The sequence below is a fragment of the Bicyclus anynana genome, chromosome 2, assembly GCF_947172395.1.
Source record: "Bicyclus anynana chromosome 2, ilBicAnyn1.1, whole genome shotgun sequence".
NCBI classification, from domain to species: Eukaryota; Metazoa; Arthropoda; class Insecta; order Lepidoptera; family Nymphalidae; genus Bicyclus; species Bicyclus anynana.
The window spans coordinates 14433059-14451892 of record NC_069084.1 but is presented as its reverse complement, the minus strand read 5'-3'; the positions used below and the strand labels follow the sequence as shown (position 1 = coordinate 14451892).

General features: G+C 37.1%; 1 protein-coding gene across 4 annotated transcripts in view; it reads left to right on the top strand.

The window, feature by feature from the left end:
* Positions 1-18834, top strand: part of LOC112051544 (focal adhesion kinase 1) — a 181506-nt gene that overhangs the window by 79441 nt on the left and 83231 nt on the right. The window contains exon 3 of one of the 4 annotated variants that reach the window (XM_052889031.1): positions 6068-6135. The exons of the other annotated variants lie outside the window; for them this stretch is intronic. Coding sequence (XP_052744991.1) covers positions 6095-6135 — 41 coding nt within the window. The 5' untranslated portion in view covers positions 6068-6094. The remainder of the gene's footprint in view (positions 1-6067; positions 6136-18834) is intronic. 4 annotated transcript variants of the gene reach the window in all.

Genomic DNA, 18834 nt, shown 5'->3' with positions numbered 1-18834 from the left:
AACGGAGGTCCTGGGTTCGATCCCCAGCTGGGCCGATTAAGGTTTTCTTAATTGGTCCAGGTCTAGCTGGTGGGAGGCTTTGGCCGTGGCTAGTTACCACCCTACCGACAAAGACGTACCGCTAAGCGATATAGCGTTCCGATACGATGTCGTGTATTAATCGAAAGGGGTGTGGATTTTCATCCTCCCTCAAGTTAGCCCGCTTCCATCTTAGATTGCATCGTCACATACCATCAGGTGAGATTGTAATCAAGGGCTAACTTCTTGCAAAGAATAAAAAAAAATAACAACGGACAGTAGCCACTGGACATTTGACGCACTTTGTATTCCACTCACGTTAGCTTCTAGACAGTGGAACACAAACTCATACATCATAGTGTTATCCGTGCGTCGCCGTGACAACGGGGGAGGCAAATAACTCGAGGCAATGGTATTGTCGACTATTCTTTGCCTGGAATTTCACTCTGTCGATGTCACTGTTGTTAAGGCGTGTGCATGTTGTGATTTTTGATGTTGTTCACTTGAAGATCAGTTGGCCTGTTCATTATTTTGGTCTTTATTGTCAATGTATTAAAATAAACAATAAAATCAATGGACAATATGTCATCTACCTACATAAGTTATCCATCAGAGGGCACCGGATGACATTTGTTACATAGAATATCAATTTCTTACATGTCAACTAGCATACGCCAAAGATAGTGAATGAACCTGCTGAAAGACTTATTTACAATGTTTAAGAAATTAAATATCACGTGTCTCAAACGGTGAAGGAAAAAAACACATCGTGAGGAAACCTGCATACTAGAGAATTTTGTTAATTCTCTGCGTGTGTAAAGTCTGCCGCATCCGCATATCCGCGTTGGGCCAGCGTGGTGGTCTATTGGCCTAACCCCTTTCATTCTGAGAGGAGGCTCGTGCTCAGCAGTGAGCCGAATATGTGTTGATAATGATGATGATGAGGGCTTATTCTAGCGACACGAATTTAGCATGACAAATGTGACGTCCTGTGTCACGCTTCGTCAGCAAAGGAAGATAAACTAACATCTTTGTCTAATGTCGATTGAGTAACGCATCGGCTACTGATACGGAGTTTTTTTCTTCTAAGAAATTTTCAGTTAAAATTCTCAGCCCGGATTTGGAAATCAGTGGTACACCGGTGGATACATCTCCGTACCTCGGAGAGCACGTTAAGCACGGTCATTATCTTAAACATCTGTGGTCGTTAATGAATTTAATCATCATCATCACCCTAGCCCGCCGACCAGCATTGGAGCAGCGTGGTGGGCTCTAAGCTCCATATCCCCTCTCCTGTATAAAGTGTATTACTCTTTGACGACTCTCTATGGCATCTAGGTATTGACTACATAAATGTGAGCGTTCTGCGTATGTTTTAACGCCAGTATAAACTCGGGCTATAATTGTTCCCTTTATTTGAACAATGGGCGACAGGGATGTCCCCAGGGCAATACTATTGTTGGTTTGTCATTAAGAGTAGGCACCACAGTCACAGTGCGACGTTACAGTGTTCCTAAACTATGCAAAACCTGGATAGAATGAGACGGGCTATATGCATGCTCATTGTTGAGCACAAGTTTCCTCTCAGAATGAGAGGGGTTAGGCATTAGTCCACCACGATGGCCAAATGTGGATTGGCAGACTTTACACAAATGTTGAGAATTAAGAAAATTCTCAGGTATGCAAGGTTTTCTCACGATGTTTTTCGTCTGTTATTCTCTTTATATTGCTACTTGCGCAACTAAAAAATAAAAATAAACTTAAGTATTGTAGCGTAATATAAAATTGCTTGCTTGCCTTTAAGGTATGGAATATACCTTAAACTTAAACAATCAAATTGGACTTAATTTAAAGTAGGGTTAGTTTACAAGCATTTGGTAGCGTCAAGTTTAACCTATTTGTAATGACTACTTCAGTTCTATACCAAGAAGAGAACCTTAAGAAACTTCTCTGTAGAATCTACCTTCAAATTGACTTAATTATGATGTTAATACATCATAATTAAGGAATTTTCAATGCAAAACGTATTTTCCTAACCCGACTTGTAGATCATGCCTGTAATATTTTTATCCTTTCTACCTGGTATGTAAAGTTCACTTAAACATTCTAAAAAAAGAATAAAAAAGCCATATGAAAGTAATTAAAACCCGTATAAACACCGCGCCTATTCCATTCCGACGTTCCCATATTATTTTTACACCCTTTTTGGCAGCATATCAAATTTACCTTTGACGTTTCAATGTTTGTTCTCTATTCGGTTTCACGACGGTTTTAATGACGCTCTTTTTGTGAAACCGAGGGAAAACCCCACTCCCCTTTATTTGTTCTTCACGAGTGGGTAGTTTGTGGAAAACGGGAAGTTTAGTTTGCCTTTACCTTGGTGATTTAGTAATTGAGGCGCTACTTAGGGGATGTGGGTGTTAAGAATTACGTTATGTAATAGCTTCAACATTTATATTGTCTCATTGAAGAACACTGAAACTATCATTGATATTCATCATAATTATCAACTTATTTTAACAGCTACTACAAGGCCAGACTAACCTGCTCATAGAAAACGGGAAATAGAGCTTTAAACCCACCACGCTGCTCTAATAGGGGTAAACGGGCTCATCATACAAAATACTTAAGTTTAATCTTAACAATTGATTTATTGGCTTCAGAGTTGATTAGTAGGTAAATCTATATTCAAAGAAGTAGGTAACCAGCTGCCCTTTTCACTGATTTGTTCTTTTTTAACAACCTATTTAAATAAACATCAAATCAAATGTCATCTATTACTAAGAGTATATGATATATCCACGGAGGGTTGTTAGTAGGCACTCGATGACATAGTATTTTGTTACATAGAATCTCAATTTCGTATATGTCAAATTAGCTTGCAGATTACTGTTATTAGTAAATCAGCCAGGATAAATACAACTTGCTGCTTATATTTTTGTTTTGATCTGAAAGAGTGAAGGCCGGTGAAATTATAGTCACAACAGGGTTATCATCTATGGATTAGCTATGGTATTTAATCAATTCGAATGCATGTTGACAATCTGTTTTATGTGGTTGACGACTTGTCATCAGTCTGACATCTGCTTGTCGCGTTGACAGTCAACGCGAAATTATATTTTCTGCTCTTTTCAAGGGCAAAAACGAAACCTTATTAAAATATAAGTATTCTTATACTTAGTTTACCATTATTTGTAAGACTGTTTTGTCACTAAACACGAATAAAGAGGAATGGCGGAGACGTCGTCCGCCCAAAAGGGAGTATCATTTGTCATGTCGGTGTAGACTTCAGCTGAAGTGTGCATTTTCACATTTTTTCCGTTAGTAATTATTAAGAAATATTTCTAAGATGTTCATAGTATCAAGGTGACGTTTCAAATTAGTGTCCAATTTATTATATTTTTCTGACATGGACAACTTTCCTTAGAGTAGGTATATGTGTGATGATGGATGTGACAAATGAACTCATTACGCTGTTTATAACGTTTATCATTTGTTTTTTTAGATAAGCACTTGAACTTAGTTTAATTAATTTATAATATTGTGTAGATGTGACTTACGACACTATGCAAGTTACGATAAATAGTCGTAAGTATGCTAATTAATGTCCCATTGTCCCCATGGATTACGTGCTGGACTTGTGGAGTTCAGTTTTACACAAATCCCGCGGGATGGATTTTTTCGGGATGAAAAGTAGCCTAGATTCAGCAGCGTAAAGGAGGAACAGACATGCTTACATACACACAGACAAACTTTCGCCTTTATAATATTAGTGTGATAATATTGCATATTTCAATTGCTCATTATCAGGCGACGCCAGGCAAAAGATCTATTTTTAATTTTACCATTTTTCATTTCCCTTGTCTGATTTCAGGGTGACTCTAATGATGCTCTTTTGGCTACTCGAGCGTCCTTCCCACAAATTTCCCCGAGTGTGTTTGTAGGGAAATATAAAGCTTTGTTCACATTTAACTAAAAGCGGCAACATATCACATAAGTTGGAAAAGTATTTTACGTTTGCGGGCAGGATGCGATAGGAGTTACTAAACTAAAAGTTACACTGGAATACACTTGAGACATTTTGAAACGATAATAAATATAGTAACTTTGCTTACATATAAGCCTCTATAGCTCTTTTGTTCAAGAGCTAGGATGGATTCCGAGAGGTCCAAACTTTCAACCAGGAAATAAAACAACGCGCTATAGTTGGTTGGAAGTTACGCCAATAGACGTTTAATACATTGTTGGCGTAACTTTTATATGAGTATGTTTGTACAATACTTACTTCCGGAGTTTAACACACACAATATGTAATTGTATAGATTTAATTCTTTTTTTATTTTTACGATGCACAGGGTATTGCTAGTTACCAACGAGTCTGTCTACCCCGACTGCGATTTAATTTACCGGTTACACGCGGATGATACACATATTAATTAATACATGTAAATTATCTAAATTGTAAATGTAAAGTTTGGGCTGTGTCATTGAGCTGATATTGTCACTTTTATTTATTTATTTATTATTCAACAAACAACACATTTAAATTAAGCCTAACCATAGTGCAATACAAACCACAGTTGGTTTTACTGTGCACTGGTTATTATTGCATAATACAATATTTAGGAACAAACAGAACATTATTAACAAACAGAAGAGGATAAATAAACAGATTAAGAAACAGAAGAGGATAAATACCAAGAATAGTAATAATAATAATACTTGGACAGTTATGACCATCAGATATATTATCATCGTAGTTTGTGTAGGTATATGAGGGGAGATCCAGTGCACCGTAGAATGTAGTGCCAGGGGTAGAGAAAGTACTATACTAATTAGAATTACATAATGAGTATTTTAAATAAGGAGATCCGCAGAAGAACCAAAGTCAGCGAGTCGCGAAGCTGAAATGGCAATGGGCAGGCCACATAGTTCGAAGAGCCGATGGACGTTGGGGTCCCAAGGTGCTGGAATGGCGACCCCGCACCGGAAAGCGCAGTGTTAGTCGACCCCCACTAGGTGGACCGAGGACATCAAGCGGGTTGCAGGGAGCCGCTGGATGTTCGCGGCTCGAGACCGTTTTGTTTGGAAGTTCATGCAAGAGGCCTATGTCCAGTCGTGAACGTCCATCAGCTGTTAATTATGATGATGATGATGATGATGATGATGATGATGATGAATGAGTATTTTTGGAAATCTACAAGTTCATTTAAGATACGAAAATGTTAAGCTTCGTAGTCAGATAGTTAAATGTGACGTAAATAATAATATCGTCGATGTTTTATTATCGTAAGTGTGCATTTAGCTTTATTTTGTCAAGAGGGTACTCTGAAAATATTACCGTGGCTAGGGCCCGTGTTTTATTTGCGCGTTTCATGTGGTCGAGTGTCGTTATTATATTTTTGAGGGAATAACCTAGTCTTATTACTCTTTTGTTACTCTTATTTCTTAATAATACTCTATTCTCAAGTGGTTTTGTATTGTATAGTTTTGCTTCACAAAGTGTTTACTAAGCATGATTGTGTTTAGCTTTTGGGCCTTTTTGTGATATTGCTTTTAGTTATTAATTTTATTAAAGAAACTAAGGAGGTTAAACATGTTTCTCTTAAAACTTACCAATGTGCCAATAAGACTGATTATACAGAGTAGTTACGAAATATCAGAAATGATATTACGAAAGTCATCCACTAAGATGATATTAACAACATTAAAACAATATTTAAAAGTTCTATGCAAGTGCGTCCTAATTTACGCTCGATAAACCTCATTTGAGAGATTATAGCCTCGCAAGTGAGCGTCTGAAGTAAATATTTTGTTGAAACAAAATTAACCATATTCAAAAAATAATATATTACGACCTTCCATATATATATAATTCTTTATATATATTCCTACCAAAACATGCATTTAAATAAAAAAGAAACAAAAGTAGTATTTAAAAAAATCGTGGACATATACACACTTTATACACTAGTATAACTTCATTAACCTTATTTTATATTGGTTAAAAAATAAACTAGATTTAATAATGTTTTTTTTTCATTTACAGGTAAGGCGCTGTAGTTAACTGCATGCCATGATAAGTAGACGTGTCACTTTTTCACTGCCATTCCGTCGGTAAGCCTTTACTTTCCTTATTAACAGAGGTGGTGGGCTAAAACTAAGCTTTTTCAGTTATTGCAGGTAAAAAATGCTGATATGTACATAAGTTTATGCGGGCCTTTGTTTATTGTGAAGAATTAGATTTGCTGAATTTAAGTCAAATATGATATTTGTTATTAGTATATCCCATTAATTTATAACATACTTACATTTGATTCAAAACCTTTCTTAGTATAGGTAAATATGATATGTATCTACCTGATGATAAAAACATAATATCAGAATTCGTCAAATGATATTTTTATTCAATTAGCTTACTGTGCCGTGATATTTCCGAAGGACCAGAGTACAAAAGTAAATGAATATTATGAGCTAACTAAAAATAACTATGTGATTAGTCTGTACGCCGTAAAAGTAGTTGTGAGAGGATAACCAGCAAAATCTCTCTATAACTTGCTTAAAGACCTTGGTATCCAAAGCTAATACTAGCAGAGTAGGATCAAATTTGGCTAGGGAGTGTTAATCGAATGTCAAGGAATTCTTTAAACCTACGCCCATTGGTCACAAGTCCAAGGCTCTGCTCGGAGTTTTTCTCAACCACGCGATGGACCTGGTACCCATGGACTCTAGGAACTATTCAATTCATCATTAGACCTTCTCCGTATTATCAATTTATGAAACTGCAGTATTTTATAAAACCTAAGTTACTCCAATTTTTGCCATTGGTTATCGAAATTCAGAGAAATATAATATACCTAACCATAATAAAATTAAAAGCTCTTAAAAACCACTTAGATTTTTTTTTTGTACTTTGTAGTAGGTATAACAAAGGAGTTAATATTTCCCAATCACGACGTACAAGCTTTTCCAGATTATGTCAGTCACGTAAAAGCTACCAAAAAAATTGATAGGTTGCTGATCTACCATAAAACACGCTTTATTGCCCTTGATAGCTCGACGAACGATGTCCCTTGAGATAGATCTGTAGCAGTCACGTATTACATAACTAACTGAGATGTAAAACGAAATCCCAAAATTCATGCCCGCATGTACTTAATTATTCTTATACCGTAAGTATTACGACATCCATTACCAGATTATCGTCGTTATCAAACCATATTCGGCTCACTGCTGAGCTCGAGTCTCCTCTCAGAATGAGAGGGATTAGGCCTTAGTCCACTACGCTGGCCCAATGCAGATAGGCAGACTTCACACACGCAGAAAATTAACAAAATTCTCTGGTATGCAGGTTTCCTCACGATTTTTTCCTTCACCATTTGAGACACGTGATATTTTATTTCTTAAAATGCACACAACTGAAAAGTTGGAGGTGCATGCCCCGGATTTGAACCCACACCCTCCGGAATCGGAGGCAGAGGTCATATCCACTGGGCTATCACGGCTCGATACCAGATTATATCTGACATCAATATTCTCGTATTCAAAATATAATACAAAAATAAAACCTTCAGTGCAATTTAGTTGTACTATGTGCTGAAAAACTACTTAAACGTTGATTTTATACTTAGTAATTATTTTTGAATACTTTAGTTTTTCAATTCATTAACGTGAATTTGTTATACAAGCTTTATCTTTGATTATCTCCATATTGTGTCTACATGAGTACTCTTATATTCTTGTGATGCAATGAGCCGTATTCTCATAGCGAGGCCCTATCATTCTGATGTCTCCATTATAGTTTCTAGGGTTTTTATGTCATTTGTATGACAACACATACGTGGGAAAGTATTAGCCTTCTTTGACAGTAGCTACCTATGCCTTTGCCTTGTATGAGAGGCTATTCTGTAACGATGTTTTACGAGTTCGAATTCACCTTTTGCACATACGAATAACTGCGTAATCAAATATAAACTGACATGTACAGATGTATGTTTATAAGGCCGGTCGCATACAGACGTGTTTTTTCCGAATCTGTTTTCCGTATTCGGAAAACCGAAACCATGATATCAATTTAAATACATTAACTGACGCACTCGTACGATTTTTCCGAACGGAACAAATTCCGCGCGTTCGTAAGGGATGCGAGCCCTTGCAATAATGTACATTCCGAATGAGAAAAAGCGTAGTCTGCGATAGTCTCACGGAATTCCAAATCGAAATAACGCATTAGAAAAAGGAATACGGAAAACGAGTGTATGCGGCCGGTCTTATAGTCAATCTAATCTGGGATGTAATTAAATTACATCCATCTTAAATTACATCATCACTTACCATCAGGTGTGATTGCAGTCAAGGGCTAACTTGTATAGAATTAAATAAAGGTTAGGCCGCTAGTGTTGAAGAAACAGTCTATAGACGGGCTAATGTTATTAAACCAGCTGCTGTCAAATTGAATTGAACATTATGTTGTGGATTTGTCTCACTCATAATATCTTACTTACATTGAATCACAAAACTATACTTGGACACTACTTATTTTCTTGGACTATCAACTTTAGTACATAGAAAATAAAGTTGCTATTTATAGAATATTATATCGGAGATTTAGTCGTGTTCAATGTATCAAGGAAATCGTTCTCTTCCTTTAAGGGTGGCTGCTGTGAAACTTTGTCACGATTCGACTCACATTATATATTTATGTGCTCGCTATACTAACATGTAATTGAATTTGATTGATTTATGATCAAAAATATGTTTGATGGTAACTCTACCATACATAGTTTCGATTAACGAGTATGTCATAGTAGATTTTGCTTTTGAATACGTCGGCGTATAATTCGGTCTCTTTGATTATATTAGAAACTGTATTTAAAAACGGTTATTTTCCAGATATTCAGTTATTGAGATTGCATGTTTAACTATTGGACGTCGTTGGAAAAGATGGCGATTTGTAAATACCCAACTTATCACGGATACTGTAATTAAAAGGTTTGCTGTCAAGTAATATATAAATGCGAAAGGTTTCATTCATCACGAAATCTCGATAGGGCCGGATTAAAGTTACTCCATTTTTACAGCGATACTACTGTAAGGGCAGGATTAAAGAGGTCTAAGGGCGGACAAATTCGCGGGCGTCCGCTAGTCGATAATAATTTACTTTTGAATAACGTCTGCTTCCTTGTTCTATTTCAATAAAAGTGGTTCACGAGGCTATTACCTGTGCCTAGTGTTGACAGAAGCGGGGCAGTGTATTGTAAGTGAGACGCTGAATTTCTATAGGTATACAAGTAGGCCCCTGATTTCTGACGTCACAGGGGCATCAGGCCGCGGTCCGAGTTTTCTATCACTAAGCCCTCATTCGCACAAGAGATTTTAACGGACTTTAAAAAAGGTTCAAATTTAGTATGAAGTTAAATGAAGGTCTATTTTCAACGCCCAAATACTGCTCGAAAAAAGCGTCTTGTTTTAAAAACGCTGTCGTGTGAACATACACTTGGGAATGCATTTGTTGTAGTTGAACGCTTTTTTAACGTCCTTTAAAAAAACTCTCGTGCGAATGTGGGCTGACACTCCTCTTCCTAACCTCCACGAGATTGTTCAGTAAACCAAATACACAATCATAAAAAGAAGTGTGGCCACATCAGGTAGGTTGTATGCTTGCTCCTGCAAGCACTACACACGTACTTGACGTCTCAAAAGAACCTGTAAAAATTACTTTGATGTCTATTAAAAGTATTTATACTCCTACATCTATTTAGCCAATTTATTCAAATGGAAACGAGAACGAGATGAAAATGAACCCCATTCTAGACGCAACAAAATGAGCGTGGGGGAGTTATATCGATTTTAATGCAATTACAGTTGCACTCCGTTACCCATGCACCTAGCCTAACGAGATATTGTATTTCCCCCAATTTCCCCCTCTTAGCCGCAGAAGGTAAGGCCGATTATGGCTAGCACGATTTCATAATTCAAATACATGCTAAGTAAATATAACACAAAATGGATATGTTTACTGAATCAACAATTACATTGCACGAATTGCATATTGTTTTATTGCATTATTAACATTTCGGAACAAATATCTACGTTGCATACGAATCAGCGATTTCACAATACATCATACCTATTATCCAACTAATATTATATTTCTCAGCTTCACTCGACCAGATTTTATATTAACATATTGTAGTATACTCCTATGCTACAGCCAATGACACAGTTTTTTAAAGTTAATAGGAATTTTTCAAAATATCACCATGGCAACCCAAACACCACCCCCGCGCGGCCATAGGTCGCCATCTTCATTTAGTTTAGAGTTAAGGATATTGACTAGTTCACATAATGGGTAGGGAAGTAAATAAATATGTGCTACATATGGGAGGGTGCTTATTTATAAATCGGGTCGAGTGAAGCTGATCATATAATTATGATCGAACTTCACTTCCAGGTAAGTTCGTTTGATCCTTAATTATAAATGTGAAACATTTATTATGAATGTCAGTTATTTGGTCACGCTAAATGTTTTATATGAAACTAGCGGACGCCCGCGACTTCGTCCGCGTAAATTTCGATGTCAACTTTTCTACTACCCCTACCCTACCCTACCCCTACCCTACCCTACCCCTACCCTACCACTACCCCAACCCTACCCTACCCAACCCCTACATCTACCCTACCCCCACCCTACCCCTACCCTACCCCAAACCTACCCCAAACCTACCCCTACACTACCCCTACCTTACCTACACCCTACCCCCATCCTACCCCTACCCTCCCCGTACCCTATCCCTTTCCTACCCCTATCCCACCCGTACCCCTATCTCACGCCTATCCTACCCTTACCCTACCGCTTCCCTATCCTACCCGTACCTCTACCCTACCACCCTACCTCTACCCCTACCCTACCACTACCCTAAACCCGGCCCTAAACCTACCCTACCCCTACACTTCCCCTACGCTTCCCTACCCGTACCCTACCCTACCCTGTAACTTTTCTATCTTACTCCTACCCTTAGCAAAATCGGTCCAGTTCTTCGAGAGTGGTGGTATGACCAAGAGACATAGAGACTTCTATGCTAATAATATAAAGGGTAAAGTTCGTGTGGTTGTAGGAGGTAATATCTGGATCTACTGGACCGATTTGGAAAATTGTTTTACCAATAGAAAGCTACGTTATTTGCGAGTGTCATAGGCTATGTTTGATCCCCATATTCACACGGGAACGGGAACTACGTAAATGAAAGCGCCGGGCGTCATATAGCGGAATTTCTGCGTCTTTTAGAAATTTTGTATTATCTCCGAAACTATTTAAGTAATTAACATACTGTAAAGGGCAAATCTTATCTCCATAATATCCTTGTGATTATTAAATAATTTATTTTAATAAGGATTAAAGTTTAGTTGTATAAATAATGACGTAAACCTAAGTATATAAAATTAATAATTTTTAAAACACAAAAGGTACTATATCTGCTAATATATAGAAGATAGATATGTGGTGTCGCGGACTTTTTTGTAGAACTTTTAAAGATACATAAAGCCTCCATACATTAAATTCAATTTTTCACAATGGTTAAGGCAGCGCATGCGAATAAGTCTGTTTAAAAGGTTTTTAATCTGACCTGTATGACATAAACTGGGATAACTCGGCTAATATATATGATACCAATATAAAATATAGCCTATAGCACTCCCCGATAATGTAGCATTCTACTGGTGAAAGAATTTTTGAAATCGGACCAGTAGTTCCGAAGATTACCCCATTTAAAAAATGTGACAAACTTACAAACTTACAAACTTTACCTCTTTATAATATTATAGTAAATATTATAGTAAAATAGTAAATATAGATTAGTCACTCAGATAGGTTCTCATATAACCCTGAATAACATTCTTATACATATTTTCAGCTGACGAAAAACGGAGAGAAAAGCTTCTCTCCGTTTTTTATGTACGTTTACGTATGTTTCCGAGTGTTAAGAATCAATTCGACGCATATGTTTTTCATGTACTTATTTTTTTTACGTACTCGTATGAATACGCATACCTTTTTAGTGAGCGGTTCGATTTTGATAAATCTTTTCCTTCTTGTCTATCTCCTACAAAATTCGTAGATTATCCGAATGAACTGGGCTATTCGCTAGTTCGGTTGTTTTCAGGATTTTTTTCGTTGAAATTGGGTTAGCAAATAATCAAGCTAAATAGTATCTACATTTTATTCTTCTTAGTCTTTATTCCTCCTATTCAAAATAAACTGTTTGAAACTTTGAAAAACTTAAAAAAAACTTAACTCCTACCAGTATTTAAAATTACCTAAGTGAGGGGGAATAGGAAGCACTGACTCACTGTGTGTTTGTAAACATCACATATACCGTAATATAGTATTCTATTAAGTGCTTCTAGGGTCAAAAAGCAAATTTGCTGTGGGCGCTCGCCTTACGGTCAACTTTGAAGTAGGCTGCCCCTTCTGTGGTCTTTCTATGAGATTTCCTGATTTTAAAATATAACAGTAATATACTAGCCGACGCGACGTCCGCTTTTACCCGCGTAGTTCCCGTTCCCGTGAGAATACACTCACAAATAACGTAGCTTTCTAGTGGCTAAAGCATTTTTCGGTCGGGTCAAAAATCGGTTCTGTAGATCCAGAGATTACCGTCTACGACACCACAAACTCTTTATAATATTAGTAAAGATTATAAATGTGTTAGTAATTTTGTTTTGTTAAGCTTTCACTCGTCAACTAGTAATTAAATCTTTATGAAACGTAAGCACTTGTTACTTTCAGTTGAGTAGCAAAATGTAACGAACTTATTTAACTTATTATTTATAGTAATACTAGTTTTTTTTAATCTGTTATGGTAGTTAGTTGTATATTCATAGACAATATATCTACTAGTTATATTATCTACGTATATAATTCCCGAATGTTCTAAGACGTTGGTAGCCCTACTTAGACCAATTCGATTCCATCCAATTTCTCCATCAAAGGACTGAATCCCGAAAATGTTATCCGAATTGATAAATTATGTGTACTAGCCTTTGTGGGGGTGGACTAGGCATTGTTCCGATTGTGAACGGGACACTGGCCTAATGGAGTCATTCCGGACAACAGGGTCTATACTAAAATGTCAATGTCTCAATATGTTCTGATGGACTAAGCCTGTACAGCTAAAACTTCTTAATTTTCTACTGCTGAATGAAGCTGAACAGCCGTGATAGCCCAGTGGATATGACCCCTGCCTTCGATTCCGGAGGGTGTGGGTTCGAATCCGGTCCGGGGTGCATATTAAGAAATTAAATATCACGTGTCTGAAACGGTGAAGGAAAACATCGTGAGGAAACCTGCATACCAGAGAATTTTCTTAATTCTCTGCGTGTGTCAAGTGTGCCAATCCGCATTGGGCCAGCGTGGTGGACTATTGACCTAACCCCTCCCGTTCTGAGAGAAGATTCGAGCTCAGCAGTGAGCCGAATATGGGTTGATAATGATAATGATGATGAATGAAGCTGAATGTTTCCTACTATAGATAAGTATGGTAGGCAACTGTGGAGTTAGGACGATGGCTTTGGGAGGTTTCAAAAAAATTAAAATTGAAAAAATCGAAGTAAAGAACTTGGTTAGATAATGTATTTTATATGATGTTTGCTAATTTTGCTTATATTAATTTATTTGATTGAAATCTCTATCTTGAAAAATTATTCTCCATACAACATCCAAACTTAAGTGTTATTTTGCCTCGAAAAGTTACCTTATCACAAATTTAATTCGAATGAATATAAATATCGAAATATCGAAGATCCAAAGCGGTTGAAGCTGAAACAGTAAAAAACAAAACATGTTCACGATTTTATATTTTTATAAAAATCATTCAATTTAAATCTTGACCTCATGAAAGACCGCTCATAGCATGTATGCATCATCTTGGCTTTTGGTATTATGTTCTTGGAACGGCTAAGTCGCTCCGCCGTCCACAATCCCTAACTTGAACAAGTCTAAGACTAAATTAATCCGCAGTGCATGAGTACACAAATTGAAGTGAAGGGATATAGGCAATGGTATGCGAAATTGCAAAATGGGCTTCTTGAGTTTCTAATACTAAAGCTTTGGAAATTGACGTATTTGGAATAACTGAGGTAGTAAAAAAAGCTTATGTCTTGAAGTGGCCGTCCATCGGCTGATATGAAAAAGTTCTAGCCTTTTTTAAGAAATTAAATATCACGTGTCTCAAACGATGAAGGAAAAACATCGTGAGGAAACCTGCACACCTGAGAATTTTCTCAATTCTCTACGTGTGTGAAGTCTGCGCATTCGCATTTGGCCAGCGTGGACTAAGGTCTAACCCCTCTCATTCTGGGAGGAGACTCGGGCTCAACAGTGAACGTTGTTAATGATGTTTTCTATAAGTTTACCATGAATAATTTGTAAACTAGTCAGACAGATAGTAGGCCACCCATCACTAGCTTTTATGTCAAAAGAATTATATCGATTTTGTAAACGTTACAAAAGCTCCAATGCAATGCAATGTAAGCAATAAATTGTAAAATTTAACAGCTACCATAAACAAGAGCCCGTCAATTATCATACGTCCTCGATAGATTGAGATATATACATTCGATACACACGGCCTGGGGCGGTTCTGATAGCTTAAGTATAGGGATGTCGGCGTATGAATCGATGTTTTACTGAAGTCGATATTAAATTTATTATTTCTTTGACAAAACTTTTTTCTCTTTTCATAGTCATCTTTTACGTAGTGATTTTTATTTAGAAATTCATCACGATCACATTATTTTTATTAAAATGAAAAAAAAATTCAAGCTAAATAAATATTATTCCAGTATTAGTACTTTTTTATTCAAGTACTATTTATTGCATAACTTACCTATAAGAATTTTCACACATGTAGTAATCAACTTCGATACTAAGACCTCTGCTAAGAAAATAGCTCCTTATTATACGACTATGTATTTTTCCTATGTATGCTATTACACTATAGCATACATAGTAAAAAATACATAGTAGCAAGATGGATGTAGCAATAGATATTATGAGTAGAGCTGATTTAAGGGACTCTATGAGTTAAATTTTTTTGGCAGAAAATTATTAATTTAGTGAGTGGTAAAATTTTATCGATAGTTACGCCTGACAACCCTACCATCCCACACGTATTCGTTACAATCGTACGTTGTCATCATTAGCCTTTTATTGGTGGCTTTTGTATTAAATTTATATTAAGTGCCTGTAAATTATATATCCAAATTAATTTTAAAGGTATTTACAAGGGCACTTTGATTAACTGCCTTTGAAACCGTGCATTCAATGCCCTTGTGCTGAGTTACACAATTTATGCTTACTGCATTATTGTTAAAGGGCAGACCAATATCTTTTAGTTAATCAAAGTTAGAATATAATTTACATAGGTTTTGTTTGTTCATTGGTGTGTTTCGTAATATAAGTGGGTCAAGAGCTCTAATTAGACTTAGAATTTAGTGAACGACGGAGACATAATCCGTGTCTATCTGTCTAAATTCTAAGTTAAAGATCTCGTGGGGACTTCGTCGCACTAATCAGAATTAGTGCGACGAAGTGTGCTTATGTCCGTCTCCAATATACGATTTATCTCTGTGCTAAATTTGGTCCATATCGATTCAGTGGCCAAGTCGGAAATATGGAAAAGATTACTTGTTTTATTTATCGTAAAGATCTTTCAGCATTGAATTAATTCAGATTTGGAAAAGTTAGATCGTATTATTTGTTGTGGTTGAAAAGTTAGTTCTGATTCATATGGGAAATGTAAGCACGTTATTCATACAAGTAATATGTGTGAACGAGTGCGTGAACATCGTTTAAATTTGGAGAAATTTGAATTAAGTTAGAACGTAAGTTTAAAGTCATAACTCTTCCTGTTACATGTTTAAAAGTCAGATAAAGGTAGGCATCCACATTCATCATATATCAGACGCATCGCATCAAACGGATTTTTCTACAACGTGTCCACAATACCAGCAGTGATCGGATTTGCCGACGAAACTACCAGCTATCCAATTTCTTCCCGGATTATTGTCTCTTCTTTGTTGGTTTGAATAATTATTGTATTTTAAATCATATAATATCCCTTTTTAGCCAACAAAGAATATTATGGTCCGTTTGATGCGATGCGAAAATGTGGACGCCTACCTTAGTAATACTTCATAACACGAGTGAAGTAATGCAGGAAAAGCTTCCCACTAGACGAAAGTGAATCAGCGTCATATCCTATTGTCGATCTATTGGGTAGGTAGCACTAGTACGTAGGATACAAAGAAAGTTTCTCCTACGAACAGATGTTCGATGGAACGTTTTCCAATCGTTAATATTAATATAACGTATGGGTTGCCGCCCGTCTGTCTGCTCAACCTCATTACAGTGTCATTTCGTAACTTCCACAACGCTGATCGTAATCTCGCTTGTTACGACCACGTAAAGGCGACTTTGCATTGGGGTCTATCCATACATAACACTAGTGAGTTCTCGTTCGCCTACTTCTACATTTTATTCTTTGACGACTGAGGACTCTGGACCTTTGAAACCTGTTACGTAACAATGCCACCGTGCAAAGTCTATAATTGTCTACCGTACTTACCTATGGCAGTAGCATGGTAACAATGTTAACAGGCTCCTAGATCAAGTTACTAAACAAAAAGTGTTTTTTATTTTATTTTTCATCTTATTCTTTACAAGTTAGCCCTAAGTGATGATGCAATCTAAGACGGAAGCGGGATAACCTGTTAGGAGGAGGATCAAAATCCACACCCCTTTCGGTTTCTACATGACATCGTGCCGGAAAGCTAAATGGCTTGGCGGTACGTCTTTGCCGGTAGGGTGGTAACTAGCCACGGCCGAAGCTGCTAATATTCTGCGCTTTCTTATGATAGGCGTCCACATATCTGCATCCTACGTATCGGATCCGATCGTATAGTATTCTTTGTATAAAAAGTCATATAAATGCGTCCACTGATCCGCATCGTATGGATCGCGAGTCTGCCGTAAAATTAAAAATCCGCTTAAAATGCGTCCGATGCGTACAACTACACAGTATTACTGTAGTGCATTGATGCAATAGTGTAACTGAGAAAAAAATCAATGAAATCGAATAAGATAGTTCTCAGCTTATCAGCTTGTGGATTATAATTTATACTTGGACGTGTAAGTATTCAAGACATTACACTTTATATTGAGTATCCCCACATCGATTGCGTGAGAGGCGACAAAACATCGTTAACATGACTGCGTCGTTCGTTTCCTAATACTCTTAAGTTAATGACACAGTATAGCAAGATATCAAAATGCTCCAGCAAATTGTACCAGCTCTTTATGGGCTATTTGGGTTTCGTTTTCAACGTGATAGTGTGCGATTATCTTTAACGTCAAGTCGTTTGAGATTTGCACTTGCTTGAAATGTCAGGGCGAAGTGTATCATCATGTCGTGAATTTAGCAGAATGGTCCTGCTAACATTTTAAGTTTGAAGTAATCACACTAATACTATAAAGGCGAAAGTTTGTGTGTGTATACCTGTTTGTTCCTTTGCACAGTGGGTACTGGAGCGATTTGGCTAAAATATGGAATGCAAATAGATATTACTTAGGTTACTTTTTATCCCGGAAAACTCCAAAGTTTCCGCGGGATTGGTGAAAAACTGAATTCCACGCGGACGAAGCCGCGGGCGTCTGCTAGTAAAGCTATAGTTATGTGGCAGAACTTGTCTGGAGTACCCTCATGATTATTCTTGCTGCCAATCCTCATTGCTATGTTAAGGTCTTAAGGTCCATGGATTGCGGTGTTGCAGACAATGGAGGCTTAAGACCTAAACATCCGGTTGGTGGACACAAAGATGCATTTTACAGGACGTGCTTCTTGCCTCTCAAGAGTTGCGTACTTGTTTTATAGGTGATGGGAAAACCATAATGGCAATCTGCTTGACCCGTCAATAGTTTTCTGTTGTTTAAACGGATTGACATTATTATTTTCACCATGATTTATAATCGAAATGTGATATCTCGATATTGTTAGCATAAAAATTGAATTTGTCCGTGTATTCACTCCACAGCTGACATACTGGTAAAACCTTACTTGAGAGATTGCATTGAGTAGTTAGCCTGAGTACCTAGTGTAGAGTCATTTTCATGAAAGAATTACCACCACGCTGAGTGTAGTTCGATCATCCAAATATTAAAAATTAAAACCAGGTTTTATGAAGGACATCTTAACAACACCAGTGTGCGCCTACCTTTAGGGGGAGTCGTTAAATGTCGCTTAGAACATCCAGGAAGCGCCTGGGCGATGCCACACACATAAAACCTAACTTGCAACTTCGCAGCGCTTTATTCATTAAATTTAAGTAGTGCTCTTAAAAGTAAATTGACCCCGCTGAGTTCGTGACAACCTCGAATAAGCATTTGGGTAATTTCTCTTTCCAAGGGGACATATACTTACGGTAATATACAGTACTAGGATATTGACTTTGGGTTCGCTCTCTATCTCTCTAAAAAGGTTTGACCATGGAGTTGCCTGGCTTAAATTCGTACAAACTCGAAGCAGAGGCTTGCACTGAGTTGGATACAAAAGGGTAACCACACTAATATTATAAAGGCGAAAGTTTTTGTGTAAGTGTGTGTGTGTTTGTTCCTCCTTTACGCTGCGTCTACTGAAGCGATTTGGCTGATATTTGAAATGGAAATAGACTTTTCTCTGAATTAACACATAGGCTTTTCATCCTGGAAAAATCCATGGTTTCCGCGGGATTAGTGAAAAACTGAATTCCACGCGGATA